The sequence below is a fragment of the Alligator mississippiensis genome, chromosome 5 (genome assembly GCF_030867095.1).
Source record: "Alligator mississippiensis isolate rAllMis1 chromosome 5, rAllMis1, whole genome shotgun sequence".
Lineage (NCBI taxonomy): Eukaryota > Metazoa > Chordata > Crocodylia > Alligatoridae > Alligator > Alligator mississippiensis.
This window is the reverse complement of record NC_081828.1, coordinates 117,945,088-117,969,671: the sequence shown is the minus strand read 5'-3', so window position 1 is coordinate 117,969,671 and position 24,584 is coordinate 117,945,088. Positions and strand designations below refer to the sequence as shown.

The 24,584-nt window shown below is 41.5% G+C and overlaps 1 protein-coding gene across 1 annotated transcript in view; it reads left to right on the top strand.

Moving 5' to 3' along the window:
• Positions 1-24,584, top strand: part of CNTNAP2 (contactin associated protein 2) — a 1,295,029-nt gene that overhangs the window by 1,258,291 nt on the left and 12,154 nt on the right. The window contains exons 22-23 of the mRNA XM_059729349.1: positions 193-423; positions 23,789-23,860. Of these exons, the coding sequence (XP_059585332.1) occupies positions 193-423; positions 23,789-23,860 (303 nt within the window). The remainder of the gene's footprint in view (positions 1-192; positions 424-23,788; positions 23,861-24,584) is intronic.

The window sequence follows — 24,584 nt, the reverse complement described above, 5'->3', positions numbered from 1 at the left end:
AAGGGTGAGTTGGATCCTGGGGTGATCCTTCCCAGTCAAATTTCTCATGTTAACGTTTGAGCAGCAGAAAAGTGTGTCAAGGTCATAAATGTGCTGGCTTTCCAGAAAGTGGGTGTTTAAAAAAAAAAAAAAATCAAATGCATTGAGCCTGTAGTAAACTGTGTTAATGAGTCTATTCTGTCTTCCTCTTAGAAACTGGGAAGATTGACCAAGATATATATAAATACAATACACCTGGATTCACCGGCTGCCTGTCCAGAGTGCAGTTCAACCAGGTTGCCCCCCTCAAAGCAGCCTTGAGACCTACCAACACCTCCTCTCACGTCCACATTCAAGGGGAGCTAGTGGAATCCAACTGCGGAGCATCTCCATTGACAATCCCACCAATGTCGGCTGCCACGGACCCTTGGCATTTAGATTCAGGTAAGGTAGAGCCTGATTACAAGTAAAAGCAGCTGAGTATTTGAAACTAAATGCATTTGCCTGATTTAAGATATAGCTACAGTAAATTAATTTTCAAAACACAAAACAATGACAATAAAAATCACTGCAAGACTGGAACCAAAAAAGGAGGGACCTTGTTATTCGTATTAAGTGCTTTTTAAAATTTGAAGGGAAATGAAAGTTTGTGGCCTGTGATGTGTAGAAGTATGCATCTGTCTGTCTTGCTAGCATCCTTGCCTCATAGTTCAAGAAAGAAAGAATATACACTTCATTCTTCAAACACATTCTGCACAGGCCCATTTCACAATCTGTACATGTGCTGCTTGTTTTCCATTCCCCCTCAAGTTGGACAATTCATGAATGAAGAGTCCCTGCTTAGTTTCATGCTGGTTTATAGTCTAATTTGCTTTCTAATCAATATGAATCATCAAAATGCATAGGGAGCTTTTGGGTCCATACCAGTGCATAAGGTTGTTAAATTTCAGCTGAAATATAGTGGTCCATGAAACACTTATTCATGTTCTGTTTCACTTATTCATGTTCATGCCTTTTAGTGTTTACATGATGAAACTCAAACTAACTGCCCTAGTCCCACTTGCATGTAAACTAGCCAATGCTAGTAATGTAAAAAAGCTGCTAGCCTCGATAAACAGGTTGTTGAGTGCCAGGTTCCTGATAAACGAATATATTTTATTCGGCCCCATCTAAAAAAAGATAAATCTAATTTTAAAAGCAAATGCAATTTAAAATTTTTTAAACTGGTTTTCCACCCTTGAAATGTTTGCTATCCCTGGACAACTTTTAGTAAGAAATCCCATTAACCAACACTACATTCATCTGAGGCTGAAAATGCAGGAAGCTAGAACAATTTGCTGATTCTAGCAGGCTGGTCCTATATTCTGGCTGACAGTTGCAAGCAGCCTTTGGAAGTACACAGTGTGGCTGACTTGATAAATAGTCTATCTTCTGTGTGGGAGAGTGAGGTTCCTTCTTGGCTTTCAGATAAAATATTAAACAAAGCTATTTATTCTTTTCCTTTTAGATTTCTCTTTGCTTCATTCTGATTTTTGCTTACATCAGAATTGTGCTATGTTATCCCTGGAGTTACATGTATGTGAAATTAGTGTAAGTGAGCAAAGAATTGGGTTCTTAGTGATTGTATACCTAATTCATTCTTGGCCAGTGGGCAGAAGAGTAACAACGAGCTTGACACCCAGGGGCAGCAGCTACTTCTAACTACTGCTGCACTGCCAGCACAATTTGTGCAACTGCAATGGCAGCATTTTTTTTTTTTTTAATCGGCCCTCACTCTCCTGCTGCCCCTAACACACACCCAGGCAACTACCCGGTCACTTCTCCCTAGTGATGCTTCTGTCAATGGGTTTGTGGATGTGTCTCTATAAAAGTGGATGGTAAGTACACAAGCTCCCTGGAAGTATATGCTGGGTCATGTGTCAACACAGGAAAGGTCTACAAATAGCTAGGAAACTGCAGAGTTGCCTTTGAATCCTTCTTTAGTCAAAGAAAGGATTTTTATGAGGTAGTAATAACTTCCCAGCAGAGATGGAAGGGAGGGATGATGCACCTGACTAATGGGTACAGAGCCACATGATAGAATGAACTCCTACCTTATAATCACACATTCCCTCCATGCAGCCAGCCTCTGAAGGCTTAGGCAATCTTCTTTCCTTTATGCCATGTACAAAGCCCCTAGTTACTACTTCCTCACAAGCCCCATCATCCTATTGCTGCTTTCCCGTGGAATTATCCAATTAGTTCCTGAGGGTTATATCCCACGCCCCTAGTTCAGTCCAGCTTTCTTACTAAATCATCTCCTTTTTTGTTTTTACAATGAAATGGCCCTTTGTGATGGGTGTATAGAATGCCTCATGGTTTAAACTTGAGAAGAAACTACCTTTTAAAACTGGGGGGGCGGGGGGGAAGTTCTCCACAAAAGAGACTATATGTGTGATTTTTTTTTTCCCATTACCAAAGCTCCTCTGTGGCAGCAGGGCTCTTTTTCAATGAATCCAGCTTGAGTGTATGGTGGCCCAGCTTCATTCTCAGGGGAGAGAAGCTGGAATAAGATTGGGATCCAGGTATTCCTCCTCTTTCTTTTTTTCCCTTTTTTTATAACCCTTTCCATGGGTCAGTAACAGTTGGGTGAGAAGGAATAAAATCACTTTCCTCCTCTGTAGTAAATAATCTTAGTACTCCAAGGAGATTAACAAAATTAAGTCCTATTACAGTGGAGTGAAAGTCAACTGGGACTTTTACAGTACTCTACTATGAGGCAAAACGGGTACCCGCTCCTGTGGATCCATTATTTTATTTCCACTGAAAGAAAGGGGAGATAGTGACCATTTCCATCCTTCTGAATTAAGAATAACTTATCCTTTCTACAGGATCCCTATTAATATGAAGCATTTGGCTTTGTTTTGCTTCTCCCTAAAATACATGCTGGTGTTGTAGACATGACTTTGGATTCACACAGTCTTTAATGATGGCAACTGAAAACATTTGCTCTTAATGTCATTTATGTTAAGAGTGTAGTTGCTTGCCTAGTGTTTTTCATCAGAGAGAATTCCCTTTGACATGCTTTCAAAATTAGCATGCCAAAGGATTTTCTAGCCAGAAGTGTCTGAGGAAGGAAAATGGAGTTATGAAATGACTCTCGTCTTCTGGTTCCAAAATCAGATGATGTATCATGCCTTGGTATGAATTGTAAAGAAGGGCAATGACAACGGCCCCTTTGAAATTTGCAGTTTTAACTCCTGCTGTGCTAAAGGGAACAGTAGTTGGAATAGAGCCAGCATGCACTATCTCACACTGAAGTGTGGCTGTAAAGAACATGGCTTCTAAAGCAACTAAAATGACACTCTCTGTGGCTGCTAAGTGAAAGAGCCTTGCCTTCAGACGCATCTATTTGTATTTATTATTTCACACATTTCACAGATTAGTTGCCTTTAATTGTTCAGATGTTGTATAATAACAATTATCAGAGGGACTGAGCACTGAAGCACCCACTGAAATAAAGGTATTACATATAGGCATTGTTAGGCCCTAGGAGAAGTCTTTCAAATAGAGAGACAGATAAAGCTAGTGAAATACCTGTATTAAAACAGAAGTTTCACCAAAATTAAGTAAAGATGAATAGTTGATGCAAAGAGTAGCCTCTTGTCTCTAGCTGGATTATACCAATCCTATAGGAATTTTGCTAATCCAGTTTTACCAGCAGAGCTCGCTTGGGAAGGAAATGAAACTACACTATAATGGGACCTACCCTTGCCAGTGCAGTGGAGTGCGAGGAGGAATTGCATGCTTGTAGGGAGGCAAAAGAGAAACTACACAAATGCCATGAGATCACCTAGCAGTTCTAATGTTTTAATCCTAAAACTAACTATGAAAAAAGTACTACCCAACACCTGAAGACTAGGCACCCAGACAGAACTGCAGCTCCTTGCTGTAACTGAGAATGCTTTGCAGGAAGCATTCTGAGTTACAATGATCCCCTGGACCAAATAGAAATTAACTGTTGGCTCCAGTGGGAAGGGGAATCCAGCTGCTGGTTGGGAACCTGCCGCTGGTTTCTCTAGCAATGGCCCCTCCTCCTTCCCAGCCTGTTGCTGTTTCCAGAATGGGAGTGGGGAAAGGGAGCAGAAGGAGCTCATTCTAGGGGTTCCCAAGCCAGCACTGGAGATGGGGTGGATGAATTGCAACCAACTGGGTTCCAATACACTCACCCCACTCTCCAGGGGGCGCTGAAAAAACCCCAAACCAAACTCCATCTGTTTCTTTTCCCCCCTCCCATTCTGAAAACAGGAACCGGCTGGCAGGCAGTGTAGACACAAGTTACAGAAGACACTTTGTTTTGAAATGTCTTCATCTCACCCCTCATGCAATTAGGGTTCAGATTTTCACTCAGTTGGACATTTTTTAATCAGTCTGCAGCTGTGCACTTGTGTTTGGTCATGCCTATAGACCACTTTCTTTGGCCAGATCAGGCAAAAAATTGTCACCTCTGCCTGCACCCTTGGTGACCAGCCTTGGGTGTCTAAATCTATAATGTGGCTCCCATACAAATGGCCAGATTTTCAGATACTTTAAGCACCTGCAGTTTCCTCTTAAGACAGGCTGTGGCTGTTTTAGTTTTCTTTGTTTTAAAAATAATTCAGACTATGAGGATGGGGGAAATAAAATAACACCTTACCTTTGGAATCTTTGGAGAATACACTTTTGTGATGCATAGTCAATTTATGGGATAAACTCTTGTCCCATGATGCTTATCTGTATTTAATGTGTTTTATATTTAAATTTTTGCAGGCATATATTTAGAGATGTAGCTGTGCCTTTTAAAGACCAAATTGAACTTTCAGGGCTTACAGATTTGTCAGTCAGGCTCCTGGCGGAGGGAGGGGAATAACTAATACAGACATAACAAGGCCAGGGAGTGTTGCCTCACCTCTAGACTTTAATTTTTAGATCAAATCCCAGTTGGTAGTTTCTGAAACATGTTGCTAAAGTTATCTCTTCAATAGCCTATGTCAAATGAGTTTAGCTTTAATCCATTTCTAAGCAGTTGCATCACAGCCAGCAATCATAATCATGCATTATGGCAGCCTCTGTAGAAAGACCAAAGAATGTACCATTAAATGCATTATCCTCTTGTAAGCGATCCCTCAGAGTCAGGCTTGAGACCCACTAATGCTGAAGCTTGCACAGTGTGACACTGGAAAATTATCACTGGTTTATTGGCCTCCTGATTGCTGCCACCAAGAAGAGTATCCCCTGCAGCTTCCAGGAGGAATATACTCCCTGATGGACTAAAGAGACCCAGGACCTGTCCCAACAGTACAATCAGTCAGGCAACCTACAGGTTGCAAAGGCCCTACTAGAGCCTCTAGATTCAACCAGATGCCAAAAATGGATTGCTTGTGTTTGAAGGTCTGGACGTCACACATGCTCGTTGACATGCCTGGGTCCTATTATGACATCATGGAGCTGCTAATCCAGCGGAATACCAGACCACAAAACTCCATCCCAGCTTCATAGTTTCTAAAATTGGTAGACAAAACAAAAAGCCCTCTCAACAAAAACACAAAACAAGAAGTCAATTGTCAATTACACTGGATAATAACATCAATCCCTATACAAGTCCCTACCGCAATTAGCATAGTGACAGGGGGTTAACTGTAATGGAGAAATGGAAGGCAGTCAGTGGAGATGGTATCCTCCAAGAATTTTTCCATGAACTAGGCCCCAAAAGATTTCAGTGGTTGGTGAAACTGTATATCAAAACCATGGAATCCAGATGCATGGTGGGAGGTCATGGTCATTGCAATACTCAAACTGAGTAAGCCACTCAACAACACAGGAAGCTATAAGCCAATATCACTCCTTTGCACAACCTACAAACTGGTTGAACATATCCTTAGGAGAATCAGCCCTTTTATGAAGCCAGTGATCCCCGAGGAACAAGTGGGATTTTGGCCTAAGCGCAGTTGCTGCTACTAAGTTTTGGCCTTTACAATGCACATCAAGGCTGGTTTTCAGGAAAATAATCCAAGACCACTGCAGTCTTTGTAGACTTGTCATCATCCTATGAAATGGTCTGGATTAAAGGTCTGATGCTTAAGCTTGCAAAGATCATACCCTACTACCAAACACTATGCCTGATGTGGACAATATTGAGCAACAGGCAGCTATGTGTCCACCTGGATGACAGAGTCAGCTTTCCCCAGTTGCTCAGTAATGACCTGCTACAAGGTTCTGTACTCTCACCAACACTTTTTAATATATACACAAGCGATATGCTGCCAAGAAAGCTGTGTAATTTTGCATATGCAGATTACCTTGGTTTGGCAACACAAGCAGCCACCTTCAGTGACACTGAGCCCACCTTGAATGAGGACCTGAATACCATGGAGGAATATTTCCAGAAATGTAGACTTAAGCCAAATCCCCATGAAACAACAGTCATTGCATTCCATCTTGATAACATGAAGGCTAAGTGCACACTGAAGGTAAATTTCTGCAGCGACACTGCCACATGACCCCATTCTATCTCATCTCAGAGTGGGGCTGGACTGCACATTAACCATCCACAGCCATTTGAAGAATGTAGTTGCCAAGATGAAGATAAGGGTCAATTTGGTCCAGAAATTAGCAAGCAGAAGCTGAGGAGTATCAGCATCAATATTACAGACATCAGTGTTGGCCCTTGCATACTCTGTAGCTAAGTGCTGTGCACTGGTATGGAACAGAAGCAGTCGCACTCAACTAGTTGACATCCACCTGAGCTCTGCAATGCTGTGCATTGCTGGAACCCTCAAATCAGCCCCAACACCTTGGCTATGCTGTTGCACATCGCTTCTCCACCTATTCATCGTGAGGAAGCAACTCTGCGGGAAGTCCAGCAATTTAAGAAAAACAAATGTCTCCCCATCCACCAGGATCTCAACAGTACCCCTCACTGTCACCTGAAGTTGTGCAATGCCTTCTGGATCCATGCACTTAACCTTCAACAATGTAACTTCAACCCTGATGAAGCTTGGAAAACTGAATAGATTTCACAAGAATTTCCCAAATGAGAAATCCAACATTCTGCATGGGATCTTGCGATTGATCCTGTGCAGAAGATGCCTGACTTTGATCTGCCATGACATTCATGGGCAGCTCTAAACCATATCCACACAACCCATAGGAGATGCAAATACTTGATGCACAAATGGAAAATTTAAAACTCTCCAGTGTGTGTGACTGTGGTCACCCAGAACAGACCATGGAACATATAATGACTCAATGTTTGATCCACAAATATGAAGGAGGTATCACAGCTATACATTCTGTTGCTTCTGATACAATTATCTGGCTTAACCATCTAAATGTAAAGTTATAGTTGCTGTTCTATAGCTATATCAGCCATAGAAAAGAAGTGTAAGCTCTCTGGGCAAATGGATAAATTCCCAGTGCATCCACATCTTGAATATTATGTGTAGTATAAAGAGTATACTAGATCTAGAAAAAGTATGGACAAGGATGAAAAAAATGGACAGGGGTACAGAAGGGCCTGTACAGGGGTACAAGAGATTGACAAGACTGAGACTCTTCAGTTTGGAAAAGATAGTAGACTAGAGATCTATAAAATCATGAATGATGTGGGGAGGAGATTGAATATGGAACTGTTGGTTACTAGGTCTGCTAAAACAGATTAGAGGGCACTGTGAAAATTTATCAGGCAGCCAGTTTTAAAAAAATGGAAGGAAGTATTTCTTTACATAGAACACAGTGGAACTCATTGTCATGGGATGCTGTGGTGGCCAATTGTATAACCAGTTTCAGAAAAAGGGATTGGACAACTCTATGGAGAACTGGTCCATGACAATCTATCAAAAGCAACAGAGATGCAATCGAGTCACGGTGAGGGATGGGACACATTATCCTGTTTCTTATCCCCACTGCCCTAAAGCATCTGTTACTTCTCACTGTCAGACAGCAGTTACAGCAATTCTTATGTTCGGGCTTGCACCTGTTATTCACAATGAATGCACATACATTTTGAGTAAATAACATTAGCATTTTCATTTCCTTCTGGAGTCATTGTCAGAGTTAAAATGCTACTCTCCCCCCCCTTCGCCCCCCCCCCCCCCGTACTGGCACGTTGCCATATTATTGAAATGTTTTTTGAACCATTATCTTGTTCAGCATGCTGAGTATTTTTATAATGCATAGTCTTTTCCGTGTTGCTATGGTGATGCTTTTGGTGGATGATGAAGCACTGGAATTCAACAAGTCAGCCTTGACTATAATCCAACTTGGTGGGGGTAAAAATTAATAAAACCAAAACCAAGCAGCAGCGTAGTTCCCGTCCTACAGAACACTTATAACTATGTTCATTTGAGTTAGGCGAGTCCAACTGGATTTTAATAATGGAAATTTAATATGAATTAAAATTATAGTCTCATCACTTTTGGTGCTTTCTAGTTTTATTTTTTGTTTTTCTAAATTAGCTACCATAGGGCCTGTACATTTTGTAATTAATTGGTATATATTTGTGTATTAAACTATAATCAGTAGGCATCCTAATATGTACTATTACAATAGATGTAAAAGCTACAAAGGGACAACTTGTAATCTTGTATGTGATTTTTTTTTTTACTCTATCTAAATACAGAATAACCAGAATATATATCTTTAACAATCCACATAATTTAAAATTTCTTTCTTAATTTTGTGCACACGTGTGTGTGAGTGAAAGATAAGATTTTAACGCAGACCAGTTCTCTACCCCACAACACTTACAGTAAGTGTGTGCACATTTAATCTGTAACCCACCTGCTGTTACTTTTTTTTCCCCCCCACAAGATGAATAGTTAAGCAACCTTCTGGAAATGATGGACTTAATTTTTTTTAACTTTTTGTTTATAATCTTTCAGTTTTAATCACTACTGCTCATAGCTGTCCTCTCATTTGCAATGAAACACTGTCAGTTTTCAAAAATATATAGTAATGTAAATGCATACATTCATACGCAGGCTTCTAAACAAAGATCAAGTGACAATATATTTAAATGTCCAATATTGTGTATAAATGTAAAATGCATTCATCCCGTGTTATAAATAACTGTATAAAACAGGGATAAATTTAACCTACTATGTTAAGAATTAAGTGGAGTACAGGTGTTTTTTCTTTCAAGTCATATGAAGTGCTTCTAACTTCGCTGTTATATAATCCTAGTAGAACATTTTGTACTATGTATTTTTGTAGTAGACAAGGGTTCTTGCTCTTTCACAGCTGATTGCTTACTTGGAAAAATATGCAATGCATGTCTGGTAGAATAATAACATGAAGGCCCTCGTCATTGTGTTTTGGCATTTAAAAACACTGCTGCTCACTTTAGCTTTCTTTCATATAAATTGCTCATCCCCCTTCTTCCCCCCTTGAAGGGAGGAAAAGCAGGGAAGGGATTGAATGTGGAACCAGGCTCTCCATGCATAACAAGTGGTTAACTCATCATCTTTGTTAAATCTATCCCTAGGGAATGGTGTTCACTAATGTATTAGCGGTGGCTGTTTTGAACAATGGCATCTCCTTCCTCAGCAGCTTTACAAGTTGCTGATGAGTAAGGATAATTAGTTTCCTGAGGTTCTCTTTGGTGGCCATTAGCCCTTCCACATGTTATCAGCCAGAGCAATAGTCTTCTGAGATGAGTTATTTCAGAAATGGGCTTTAAGGATGCGTCAGCTCAAAAGGCTGCTAAAATACTGAATGGCTAATGTTTGTAATAGTTTATGCTCTCCTTGTCCCTGAATCCTTGTAGTAAGTGAGGTGGGAAGAGCAGATGAAAGACTGACTGCTGCTTTTCTTCTATTCATGATAAACTCTTCTATGATAGTCCTATGGTTGGTCTCTCTAGATATAAAAAGCACAAATATTAAGAGCACTTACAACATAGAAATCAGGATCATTTTTGTCAAGCCTGATCCTGTATTATAAATCTGCATTCCATTTGGAAATGAGGCCTCTTGTATTATTTTAAGTATCCGCTATATACATAATCTGAGCACTGAAGTGTTTTCACATTTTAATTAAGATAAATAATGTCTTGCTGCTGGAAAATGAATTGTCGTTAAGCTATAAATCAGTCCCATAATCACCCATTACTCACAAGCCTGGAAAACCCCTTACAGTGTAGTTATTGCATCAGTGGAAATAGCCTTATGTTGAGAACAGTCAGCCTTCAGCCAACGGACTCCCATGCAGAAGGGAGTGTCTGCAAAAGTATCCAAAGGTTAAATTCCTGATCTGTCTGCTAGAGAGAAGAGGCAACTCTGTTAGGCAGGACAGAAACCAAAGAGCATTTTAGCTCAGGCTCAGCACCTTGAATAAATACTTGCAAGCAAAAATATGGATAATATGGTGTAAGGTTTCTATATCTTCTCCCTATGGAGTAGTTTAGCAGACTAAGGAGAAGAGAATTATCTATCTGTGACTTGGCAATACAGTGTCAGTGGTTGCTCCTTAGGTGACTTAATGGTGGTACTTGAATTTCTTCTAATTTCTATCAATTGAAAGTAAAAAATGGACCTTTCACTCTCTTCTGGTTTATTTATATGATTATGCACACCTCTCTCATCTGAAATATATAATTACAATGTAAAACTCCTGAAACTTTATCAGGTGAACCAGACAGTTGGTATTCAGCTACCTGCCAAACCCATAAATTCTTTGGTACTCCCTGAGAGATACTGGCACGTAGAGATACTTTGTACAGCCAGTTGGGTTAATGCTGCACTCCAGGTGCAAGAAAATAAGCAGAGAAAGCTTCTGTGAAGGTAATATTTATTTCACAAGTATTAGCAATAACCAGGAATCCTGCAACTGGGAGTTTGAAGAAGTGGGGAGGAAATTACTTTGATAACCAAATTCTTGGCATTGCCCTGCAGCTGAAAGCAGAAGGTGGTGTCTCTGCAGCTTTCAAGATTTAACTTAGATTTTGATTCTGAATAGTTAAGGTCTCTTTGTGGATCCCTCTGCACCCCTAATATGAAAGCTTTGCTTTAGAAAAAGGAAGTAAGCATGTGCATGTATGCATGCACACACGGCCTGCTCCTGCTGCTACCAGAATCAAGATCAGCACTGCCCTTGACCACAATGGGATCAGGTTTGGGGCCAAATGTATGAGCTGGATAGTTATGAGCCCATTAAAATACAGACTGAGTATTCTGTTGCTGTTTTCTCATTTCTATTTCAGTTTCTTGTTTTCAGCTCCTCAGTCTACAGATATATCAGCTTATAAGCCATTCCCCTCAAAACTACTGTCATAGGCTTCGTCAGTCACAGTGACATGTATAATAGCACTACACTTCTCCATATGCTTAACCTCTAAGATGACAGCATATGACAGTAAGGGCCTCCAAAGTGTGCATCAAAGGGTGGTATTCACATCATTTCTATTGCTTGTATGTACCTGTGTGTATGACTGTGAGAGAAAATTAGATATTCAAATTTTGTTGAGAGAGAGCCCCTTTTAAACTCATAAGATATAGTCTCCTGGGGCTCACAGACCTCAGAGGATGACTGTCAGGCAACTTCTTGCCAGATGAGCCTGTTTTGGGAGAGATCAGTGGGGTGTGAAAAGGCAAAAAGAAACCTAGAACCCCCCACCATGTGAGTGGGAGTAGACAGTACTGCTCCAGGGGCAAGGTGCCCATTTTTCACTATTATCATTTATATTAGAACCTACGATCCCTCGTCGTGGACCATTCTAGCCCTGAACAGCACTATTCCTTGTTCTTGGCTCTTTATTTTCCTCACAGGGCCCATATAGAGGGGTAAAGCTGTTTCTTTCCTAAGACTATATTTAATTCCCCCTCCATGACTCTAGCAGAGACCAGAGAAGGGAACCAAGACCCTTCTTACAGGCCTCCTGTAGCATGAAAATAAAAGAGCTATCATTGGATGGTATTATAAACCCACACACTTGCTTGAACTTTCTGTAGACAATTCCTCCTGGCTCCACAGGAGTGTTTTTCTAGGGTCTTTTGTTGTTGTTGTTGTTGTTGTTTTAGTATTCCCTTTGGGTCCGTTACTGATGCTTAGATATCTACAGCTAGGCTTTGATCAGCACTTAACTCTACAGTTCCTTTGAGAGTACCAATGCGTTTCATATTCTACATTAATTATAGAAGGAAGTATTTGTTTTCCTTCCTTAACAGGTGAAATGTAAGCACAGTTCATAAAATTTTCATGAGAGTAATAGTGTAGGCCAGCATGACTAATGTATCATCAATCCGTGTCTGGAGTCCTAGTGAGGCACCTCGTGACATGCAGATGTTACCACCAAGAAGTAAAATGACAGATGGGCTCAGGCTTCTGAGTGATGAAGATGCTGTAATGTAAGACAGATCAATTGGGAAATTTAATACAGTAAATGCTCAAGGTACTACGTTTAAGGCCAAACCAACCTCAACTTTGACCTTTAGATAAATGCAGTCCCATACCTTGCAGTCCTGAGGTATCTAAAATGCATTGACCTCAAGTAGGGAAGAAAGACATGAATCTCAAAATCATTGATTTTTGTGCTGAAAGGGGATATTGGTCTTGATTCTCCACTACCTTGCATAGCACCAAGCAAGTGTAAACTGTCATCTTTGGGAGATGACAGCACAACATGCAAACCAATGAAAAATGAAAGCAGTTGGATCTTCTAATCCCTCCCACTTCCAGTGCAGGATTGTTTTCTGTATTCTCTAGTGCCTTTGTGTAGATTAGGGTTTTTGTTTGCTTGTGTGCTCGTTTGTTTATTTTACTGTCCCTGGGGATTTGGGTTTCATTGAAAGTCTCTCCTACCATCCCTTCACTAGTGGTGAAGGTGTACAATCCACTACATAGTACCATTACATAGCAAGTAGACATCAGGGCAGAAAAGAAATGGAGCAGATACACAACACACAGCCCCTGTATATAGTAAATCACTCATATCCAAGACGTAGTTACCCTATGCAAATGTGTAGTAACTGTGTTATGTGCCAAGCTGCTACACAACATTATATTGCCTATTTCCTCTAGGCTGTTTCAATGCGAGTTAGTTATCTCAGTTCAAACTGGTTGGCCTGACACCTAGTGGCCATGTACTGTAATACCAAGCACTGGAGGCCTCTGAGCCAGCTAGCTGAGAACTAGTCATGAGTCTGCTTCTCTCTGGGTGCGTCTACACAAGATGCTTTACTATGCTTTAGACTAATGCACAGTAAGGTGTCACTGTCTACACATGAGCATCAATTACTGTGTGTTAAATAAGTATAACGCACAGTTTGCTAGAACCAACACATACAGACAGGTACTAGAAAAATTGTGCGTGAACTAAGTGCATGTAAAATCTGACCCAGAGCAATTTGCTCCTAGGCAGCATGGGGCTACAACTGCTGCCTGGCTAAGCACCAAGCCCCAGGGCATGGGGGGGACTTGTCCCTGTTGCAAGGCAGCTCCCTTGCAGCTGTGGGGAGATTGGGGCTGGACTGCTGCCCCACATCCCCTTGGGCTTGGGGCCAGCCCCAATCTCCCTGCAGCTGCAAGGGAGCTGCCCTGGGGCAGGGACAGCTTCCTGGAGCCCAGGCCTGACCCCCATGCCTGCTGCCAGCCCAGGGCTAGCACCTGGAGGAGTTTGGAGCTCCCCTTGACTGCTGCAGTGGGGCAGAACAAGGTGGGAGAATCTATGGAGTGGCCTGATCCCATCAGGAGCAAATTTGCTCCCAGCAGACATGTGTAGACACGTTCCCAACCAAAGCTTAACGCATCTGAATTTACTGTGCAGTAATGTTCAGGCACATTAATAGCAGGTGAAGATACTTCCCCTATTCTGCTCAGATTTTTACTCTGCAGCAGGTCATGTGTAGATGCTGATGTGGCTGGCTGGGGGGCATAAGGGTGCTTCAGTGCAGGGGCTGCCTGCTGGTTAGCCCCATACTGAAGCACTCTCATGGCCCAGCCAGCCCCCCTGCAGCACAGTGAGCCAGAGAGAGGAGCCCTGAGCTGGTAGGCTGACCCCCACCCCAAGCGGTCCCTGCCAGCCAGGGCTTCTCTAACTGGCTTAACATGCTGCATTCCCAGGCACATGTGGACACAGTGTGCCCAGAAGCAATAAACTCCAGCATAAACTGTGCCAGAGTTTATACAGCCACTCTAATTGCACATGTAGACATGCCTACTATGGAGTAAATTTACCCCAAAGTAAAATCTGGGTCAGATTGTGGCATAATAATTGTACTATGCGTCTGCTCCTTATGGAGACTTTGCTTTAGGGCAGGGGCAGGCAAAGTCCAGCCCATGGGCCAGATCGGGCCCACAGCAGACTCCATTTCCCAGCAGCCCCTGCCCATGTCATTGCAGCCAGTTTCCCCAGAGATGCCAGCAGTAGCAGTGCCATGACAGTGTGGGACCAGGGTTCCCATGGAGACTGGCCCTAGCAGCACTGGCAGGGCACACAGCTGGGCTACAAGCTACTCAGGGCTGGGATATTGTGACGGTGACAGCATGGTCTGGAATTGGGGCAGAGCTGTGATCTGCCTCCCGCATGCCCCTGGCAGGGGCGTGCAGGCAGTGGATCCTCTTTCTGCCCCAGCTCTGGATCGTGCGGTCACCACTGCAAAATCCACTGCTGGGGCTGGCCTCCATGGAAACTCTGGTCCCACACTGTCACTGTGCTGGCGCTGCTGGGGTCTCCAAGGAAACAGGCCGCAGTGACACAGGCAGAGGCTGCTGGAAAATGAAGTCCAGCCATTTGGGTTTCGCCATTATTTTGCCCATCCCTGCTTTAGGGGATGAAGCTACACACAGCTTTTACACAGCTGTCAGACACAAACCTCTTTTAAAAGCATTTATCTCTGCATAAAATAATGCTATAATAAACATGAAGAATCAGTAATATAGGAAGTTAAAGGGTAGTGGCCACCAATTTGGAGGTAATCCCATGCGACTCAGTGTGTTGTTCACTATGGCCCCTAATGGTGGCAGTTCACATTTTGGCACAAATAACAATCATTTATTTAACAGAAACATAGAGGTAATGAGTTTTTGTAAGCTCAAGTTGTCTCCAGAGCTATCCCAGATTTCATGTGCAATATTGCTATCAAGGCCAAACTGGAACAAAAACTAAATCATTAGATTATTTTTGTAAAACAGAATTGTCTCAATGCAGCTGGGTTTTGGATAAAAAATTTGAGGTTTTTCATCTCTCCTTCTCCCTTTCCCCATCTCTTTCTCTCCCTCTTCTTGTCATCAAAATAGATCTGAACCTCAAAAACCTCCCCAAGTGGAAATTTCTTTGAAACTCATTTGTGTTTGCCAGACATTTCAGCATTATTATTTTTTTTATTAAATTTTATTTAATCAAAAATATCCAGCAAGACTTAATGTATTGTCTTGGCTCAGAGAAGAATAGATTTTTCAGAGTTGGAGCTTAATCAAATGAGTCAACTTTTTTCCGACCTATGAGAGTATGAGTTGTATACATCAAGCCAATTGAATTATCAAGAGGGGAAAAAAAACATCTTTCAAAAACCCATCATTTTCTCCAAGTCTGTTTCATACATTCCTCTCCTGAGATCTACTGCATAGGATTATGTTTACTAGATTGGGTCATGTGTGTGTATATATACACATCATACATACATACATACTTTATTTATTTATTTTTAATTACCAGTATATTATAATTCCTATGAAAGGTGCAATGATTGTTCCAAATATGGTTTTTGTCATATTAGGCACAAATGCTTAAACCTCTAGAATCACACTTGGAGCTTCAGGGACTGTCAGCTGAGCCTTGTACAGCCTGACAGTGCTGGAAAAACGCATTGTGCTGGTCTAGAATGATTTTTCTTCCCTTTTTAAAACATTAATGTTATAATCATTTCAAAGGATTTTGTTGGATCACTTAAAATAATATTAAAAAGGAGTTTAAGTTCACATTCAGCAAAGCATTCATTTATGTTCAGGCTCTAGAAAGTGCAACTGGACAGAATGAAACAGTATGTTCATGTAAAATGTGTGCTTAAGTTCAGGGGCAGGTTCAAGAGGGGTGCACTGGTGTTCTTGTGGTATACCCTTTTGATTTATGCTCCACCCAAAGTTTAAAACCAACTGGCTGGCAGTGGTAGCTGGATTTCTACTGGGGCAGTGCTGAGGGAGTCAACTGATTTCATGGCTCATTACTGTCTACCTGAGCCCTTCTAAAGTCTTCATTCCATAGGTGTTAATGACCCTTGCTACTTTTCAATGGTCTTGAGTTCCACCAATCAAGCTATCCTTTGTTCTGCAATTCTGCAATCTGATAGCTGATCCTGGAAATGAAACTTCTATTTCACAGCCCTGCAGATTGTTTTTTAACTCTCTTCAATTAAGTTATTTGTTTTTGCTTCAGGTTTCATCCTGTGGTTCTGTTAAGGATCATTCCTGTATAATGTTTTGTTAATGTTCTGTTTTAAAAGGCATAGTAGATATACTCTTTATAGACTAAGTAAATCAGATATAGAGAGAGAGCACAAGCTTTCATGAACCTGCTTTAACTTCATCAGCATTTAATCCCATGCTTAATTTGATGAATTTGAGTATTCCCTATCAGTATCAATAGCTGCAAATAATAGAAGTGGACAGAAAATTACCTAAATTAAACTGTGGATGTCTTTTTTTTTCACTCCTTCCCTCCTTCCCATTTGTATATACCGTAGGCCCTGACTAGCTTTATCTTGCTTTCTATTTTGATTTCTAGATTCTAAAACCCAGCATCAGTGCAGCTTAGTCCTAATATAGATGTTTAATTCTGCTTAGTCATTTGTGTTTTCAAAAGCCCACACTAGTCAGAAAGGAGAAGAAAGAGAAATGGCAGTGTGTCTGCAGATGTGCAGTGCTATTATCGTGAGCCAAGCAATTAGGCAAGGAGTTGTTGTAATTATGGTGTCTGTTGAGGAAGGCTATGAAATTGGCAGCCATAGCAGAACAATGTTGTTCAAAAGGGAGAGCTGTTATAATTGCACAGGGCGCAGCAAGAATACTCGATATTATTTTCCTCTCTGCGGTTCTGTGAAGCACATTTCTAATGGAATGACTTAGTCTCAGAACCTTTTGCAGGATCCTAAAGTGTCTGTGATTTGGGTATCTGCAGCAGACATGGGATTGGTCAGCCCAGGCTACATTGTTGAATGGCTAGGTTGATAAGCCAAGATCAAGTTAATATTCCAGTGGGAAGACGAAATGAAAGGAAGAGATGAATGCTAGCAAATCTGAGTTCTGGATTTGTTTCGGTTTGACATTGTCATTCTTGTGTTCTATCTGTGCTTGCATATACTGAAACTCTGCATGTTTATGGGAGCTGGACCCTGCAGATTAGATAGTCAAAAATGGATGCTGAGGAGTTCTTAACGTAATATTGGGCTGCCAGATAAAGTAGGCAGGGAACAGGACATCATTATTTACGGCTGCAGCCAACAGAAGTTTCTTAATCAGTCCTCATGCTCATCAAGCTTCTCAAAATCCAGCTTGGATGCAAAACCAGTTCAACGGAGCTTGAGTAGAAAATATCCATAGCTTGCCTATTTTGATGCTTAAGGTGTACATGTGTTCACTGTGATGGTGGAGAATTCCCATCTGAAGTTACTTCTCAAAAGCATAATTTTATTAAGAAATAAACTTTTTGCTGTTTCTGCCATAAAAATGACTTTATCTCTTGAAACAAACACAGTTTTCCCCTGAATAAAATCATGTGCAAACCCATTCTCTTTCTATTTTTCTTTTCTTTAATTGAGCATGGGTCGTTTTGCACAGCTGTGAAGCTGAATCATTATATTAGCACAGGCATTGTTTAGATTTTGTAATTAGAAGATCTTTTCATGATGGAACATTTTCTTCTATTCTGATAATATTCTTTGGGTTAGGGATGAGAGGATTTTTTTTCTACTGGTTGAGAATCAAGACTGATTAATTGATCACAGTATACAGCTTTTTTTATTCAACCCAAGTTTCATAAAGCCATTAAAAATAACTATATTTATAGAAATATAGGATTGGGAGTGATCTCGAGGGGTCATCTTGTCCATCCCCTTTCCCTTAAATAAATTAAAGGTATTTACAACACCCTTGACAGATATTGGCCTGCTCCTTCTTAAAATGACAAGAATTCTACGACCTCTCTATATAACCTACTCCAATTGCTTAACTGTCCATATAGTAAGAAGGGTTTTCTTTCCCCTGTTTCCTACCCAAATTCCCCTTGCTGCAAATTTAAACTGATTGCTTCGTGTCCTATCCTGTGTGGAAATGGAGGGTCTGTCCTTTAGATAGCCTTTCTGTCTATTAGAATATACTTACATTAATCCTTGGTCATCTGTTTTCTATGCTAAATAATCCAGTTTCTACAACCTTTCCTCATTGGTTATGTTTGCTAAGCTTCTTATTTGTGTCATTTTCCTTTGAGTGCACTCTAATTTTTACATCCTTTATAATAAAATGTACTGTCCAAAACTAGACCCAGCTGAAGCTGCTCAGTGCTGAATAGAGCAGAATCATGATCTTCTGGGTCTGACCCATGACACTGACATTAATACAGCCCAGAATTTGTCTTTTTTCCATTGTTGACTTGTATTCAATGCAATGCCCTCTAACCCACAAAATCTGTTCTGCCATACTGTCGGCAAACCAGCTAGTCTTCTTAAATTTGTGGACTTGATTTTATTTTCTTCCTAAATGTAGTACTTTGTTGTCTTTTATTGCATTTCATCTTATTAATCTTGGACCCTTTCTCCAATTTAACAAGAGTTTTTTGAATTCTAAGTTTGGCAAGTTAGCAAGACCTTTTAAATTACATCATTCCCTTAAAATCTTCTCTGTGGGAGCTAGAAAGTTGCAGTAGGATTCAGTGCTTTAGCATCTCAGATCTACCATTTCTCTAGCCCTGAACACACACATTCACCTCTGCTCAGCTTGTCCAGTTCTGCCTCCCCTTTCCATCTAGTGGTTCCTGTAGATATCCATCCATACCTAATAGCTTTACACATACTATAGGGACTTTGATGATACTACAGGATCTTGTTAAGTGTGCTCAGAAAAGTTAGGCCCCTCAGACATCTGCTCATAGTGATCTTAAATTCCCAGTCATTAAAATAATATTAAAAACATGGATTTTGCCTGCAGCCATTCCTTTAATCGCCTCCATGTGTTCGGCTAATTCTGCCTCGCTTTAATGCTTAGGCCAATAAAAGAATTGAGAAGATTGCACAGTCCCTGAAAAGTAAGCTCTCCCTCGATTGACTCTGCAGCACCCGTTGAAGCTGATCTGAAATTGAACACAGCCAGTACAGCTGTGAAAGGAGGAGACAGCCCAGAAGTCAGGGGTGCCATGCAGCCCACGGGGCTGAGTCTTTCAGCCTGTGGACCTTTTGGCTGCAACTGCCATCACCAACAGAGTTGACACTGCCAGTGTTCAGCTCCCATTGCTGCAGCTACTGAGGCCACTTCATTGGCACAGCCAGCACCCACGGCAGGGGAGGAATGTTGCCACTGAATTTAGTGTTTTCAGTTGCCTCTGGTGCCTAAAATGGACAGCAGTTGGTGATGCGGTTTGAGCTGCAGACTCATTAATTGATAGCACTAACAGCTGCAGTGAGAAGTCCCTCCATTCAGATCCAGCTTGCCAAGTCATTCGAGTGAGACACCCTGCTCTAGGCCCTACTCTAGAATATGATTTATGCTTAGGTTCCAATCCAAAACTAACCCAAAAGCCCTAAATGAGAGGAAATGATACAAAGAACAATAGCATCTACCCTTCATTGTGCAACTGTATTGGGAGACACTGCATCCATAGGACATACGTGAGTTCAGATGTCTCCAGTCAGTTGTCACCCACAGAACAGCCTGGTATTTTGGCACAATAGTTATTGGAATTTTTTTGCTACTGGGTGATATTGGCACCTTAGAGCAAGAATAGTGACACAGCTGCCAGTGCCGAAGCACAGGACTTTGTGAAATATAGCAATGGTTACTGAAGTATTCCTGGAAGTGCATTGCATTATGTGAGTTTGTCCCAGAATCTCTGAACCTAAATTGTAATTTTTTTCCAGGATGGATGCCTCCACAGTAGAAGTTTTTGCGTGTCCATTACCTTTTGCTTCCCAGTGAGTTTAGGCAGATGGGAACTTGACAGCTCAAAAACAGAGAAGGGGACAGGAAATTCAGGAAGGAAGTCCTAAATAATTAATCTGTTTTAGTATAGAGTCCAAGCCCAGCCTTCACAACTCAGGTCGCTAGTTCCCCCTAACTTATAGTCTCAGCCAATGCCTAGGCAATGTGCAGCATTTAGAACAAAAAGTAGTCAACCTCTTGATGGAGTTGAGCTGACTTTGCCTAGCTAGAATGGCATTGAATAACTGAGGTGTCTTAATTTTTCCTCTTTGCCCAGTATTACAGCAGCAATTCAGCTGTAATCCCTCTGGACAAGAAAATTACTTTTTGCTTTGGAGGATAGCTACATATAATAACTGCAGCTCCATGACTCTTATTTGATCTTGGCAAGTCATTATTTGAGGCTACTATAGTACAAATAACTGGCAGTGAACAAAGCCTTACTGGTATATATTGTACAATTAAGGTTCCAGAACTAATGGAAGCATTTAAAAAATGAGGGGTGTTTCCCAACTGTAATGAAAAAAGAGCGAGGGAAGACACTTGCCCATTAGCCACTCACCAAGTAATGCAGCTGCACACAGATGCTTTATTATCCTACTGTGTTTCAGACTGCAGAGTTTCTAGGTATTATCTTTAGCTGGTCTGTTAATAGTAGCCATGAGGCAGGAATTTTCAGGCACCTTGGTTTATATCCAAGGAAGCAGAATAGCACACTGCATTCTTGCACACTTGCAGCAGAAGTGTTAACAGTGGTACAGCACCTACCATGAGCCTAGATTATTTAGCATGTCCTTTCCACTTCCCTTTCTCTACTGCTGTCTCCATCCACCCCAGTAACCTCAGGAGTATACAGACACCAGTCATGTAACTAGCAATTGTAATGCCCTAGGCAGAGCACTGAAGAGCAAGAAGTGCACTTTTCACCCTAGCTGCTGTTGCCATAATGCAGGGTCCCCAGGCACTGCCACTCTGGTGTCCCCTCTAGCTTAGTGCCTGGGACTAATGTTCCACTCACCCCACCCTAGTTAAGCTGTTGCACACTCACATGCTATTGGTAGTGGCATACATTACCTAGTAAGCTAGAGTCATAAGGGGGGTTGTTGGGGTGCGTTCTCCCTCAGTCAGAACTCCCAGTGACATGAGAAAAGGACCCCTTTTCTGGCACAGAAACAATTGCACAGGCAGTAATTAATTCAGTCTGTAAATGAACTGTGAGACACTTTTTAGGAAGGGGGACAAAACACATCGACTGTAGTGAGGTTTGTTTTATTCGGCTGATTTTTAGCAGTGTAAACCATTGGACTTGACTCCAGCCAGCAAAGAGATGTATGTTCAGACCTGGCTCCTTTTCCAATAGCTTCCCAGCCTATCAAACTTACTTTTGTCTTCACTACCCACATCACATCTCCCTGGCTTTTTATCATCATGAACTATGGTCCTCCTCCCCCGCCCCCATGGACTTCCTTTCACAGCCCTAGAGCCTGCTGTGATGATGTGGCAGCTCAGGAGGGATCCTGCTGGGGTCCGTGTCACTCCTCATGCAGTTTCCTACACTACCATTGGCAGTGCCTCCAGCTCCAATACAAATTGCTAGTGAGAGAGAGTTCACTGTGCAGCCCAACCTACCCCTGCAACCACCACCATCATTTCTCCCTAGTTCCTTTTTGAAAGAGCATAGGAAGAATTACTCAAGAAATCTCAGCAGCTTCATAAGATAGCAGTCCTCTCCTATGTTGCTGCTGCACCCTGCTGTAGCATGGTGGGTAGGGCAGTCTTTAACAACCAAGCAAATGGACAGCTTTTAAAAAAAAAAAAAGTAAAACAACTTTCAGTTTACAGCCAGGTTTTCCTTTTTGTTTCCTTCCTCACAATAATAAAGATAATTCTATTGTTGTGCTTTGCCAACAACTGCCTCCTCCGCCAATCTGAAAATCTGTCCCTGTAACTGATGTTTCAGGGTTACCTAAGGTCACTGCCCTCTTTGAAGCAGAAATTGGAATTTTTCTTAGTTAGAGCACTATATCTGCAAGATGCCCAAGAGGCCTGGTTCAGAAGCACAGGTAGTGACAAATGACAAGCAGGCAACTTGCTTCAGATAGGCCCTCATAACCAAACCCAAGAAATGGCCTCTTGCTTCTGTTCAAGGATGCTTATAAACTAGCAAGCATGAGCAGTTTGTTTCCATCCTAGAGCATCCTTGAGAAAACTTCTCCAATCCTTAAACCTTTTTTTTAGCCCACATAGTGAGCCTGAGCTATTAACTTTTGTATGGCTGCCTTGCAAAACAAAAGGCACATTATTCTGTTTCTCAGACACCTGAATAGACCCATTTTAAACCCTTTAACAAGTCACTGGAAGCAGTAAATATACAAATGGCTTCTAATTGTGACCTAATACAGCAAAGAAAAAAAAGCGCCACCTCCATCACTCAGTATTTGAAATTAGCTTTAATTGCTTCCAGTGCTGCCTCCACCCCCACCCCCCCCATCTTGTTGGCTCATTAGAAGCAATATGTATTTCACTGACAAAGTATTAAATATTTATAACTCCTTGCACAACTTTCAGCATTCGCTTAGATACAGCAGTTCAACACTGCAGTATGGGCCACATGAAAGAATTCTGATGATACACCAAATACAAGAGATTCCTTCTGAAAATACTTCACCGTATTCAATGGATACTAAAACAAGAATCTCCCATTCATATGCTACACTCCTTCTGAACTGGTTCTGTGGCTTGGCTTTGTCACAAAGCAATTGCTTATTTGTTGAATCTGGGTTGTGTACCCAAAAAACACAAAAATACTTTTTTTATTCACACAGTCTCTAAGGATCACATGAGATTCCCTAATGATTGCAAACCCTGGAATCCCCACTAGACAGCAGTGGTCAGTAGCAGAAATTGCATTGGATGCGTTCTATTTTCCTCTGTCATTAAGGAGTCAATGTAAAGCCATGGAAGCTTTTGTTAGGGGAACATGCCATGCACTTATTCAACTATAGGTTAATATATGCTGATGGATTGCCTCCTTTACTTGATTTAGCTTCTAGAATGAGCAACATAGGGTGGAGAAGAGGAAAAAAGAGGTTTGGGCTCAGGTGAAGGGGAACATCTTTTTTTCTTCTTTTTGTAAATACTAAATAAAGATAACAGTTAACTTTCTTTTTAACTTTCACTTAAGAATGCTGGGATTGAAGCAAGTGTATTTTTTTTTTTAACCAGTAGTGATCTACCTTTTGGTCTTGCCGGCTAGATAAGTGATGTGGGGCCCAACCACAGGATGGGGTTGGCTCCTACATGGGTCCTGGTCACTGCATGCCTGGATCCTGCCTCGTACCATCCAAATTGGGCACGGCATGCCCAGATACCACTTCGCTCCATGCTATGTGCCCAGTCTAGTGCACAGCACGGCAGGCCTCACTACCTGACCCACAGGGTTCCCCAGCTTCCAGACATATGGCAGAAGGGGAGTGGCAATTAATGCTGCCATTGCTGCACCACTGCCAAATTTTCAGACCAATGCAGAGCCCTTCAGGCTGGTTGACATGGCTCCACAGGCCAGATCTGGCCCAAAGGCCAGGGATTGAACACTGCTGTTTCAAGCCAATGTACACATTTTCATTAATTGGTGGTGTTATAACATGAATCTTTGCTTCCCTTTTTACAGCCAGTGCTGATTTCCCATACAATGGCCAAGCTATAGGAGATGGAGTTAACAGGAACTCGGCCATTATAGGAGGTAAGGAAAAAATAAATGTTAGTTAAGATGATTTGTGGCTTGAGTGTAGGTGGTAACAGCAGAACCATTCAAATTGCCTGGTTTACTACGGGGTCATCTACATAGGAAAGTTACACTAGCACAAAGTAAGGTATGAATTTAAACCAGGATGGATTATTCTGGTATAAAATGATCCTCCTCTGATTTAGTCATTCTGGAAGCAGTTCAAGCCAAGGCAAAGGAAAGCCTTTCTCATTCTGTAATAGAAGAATCCACTGGGTGAGTTATGCCAGTATAACTATATTAGTATAACTGGCAACATTTCTTGCCATTAGTCCAGTGAATTAGTACAGACAAATTAACAAAAGCCTAATTCAGGACCCACTGAGGGAAAATCAAGCTCTCAGAACGAAAGGCTGCATGTTGGGTTGAGTGCTTTCTTTGACAAAAGATCAAGTTAATCTTGCCCTGTTTTAGGGGCCACATTCTGCTTGTCCACTCATGGATCCCATTTGAGTTAATAAGTTTGCTCATGGTGTCAGGTGCTAAATTAGCATCTAAGCAAAGCTAGCTTTTCATAGAATCATAGAAATTTAGGGTTGGAAGGGACCTTGGGAGGTCATCTTGTCCAACCCCTAGCTCAAAGCAGAACCATTCCCAACCCCACAACTTTTGAGAGACACTTTTTCTTTATCAAATTACAGAACACACAATGTGGACCCTTATTTAGGTTTATGAGCAGGTG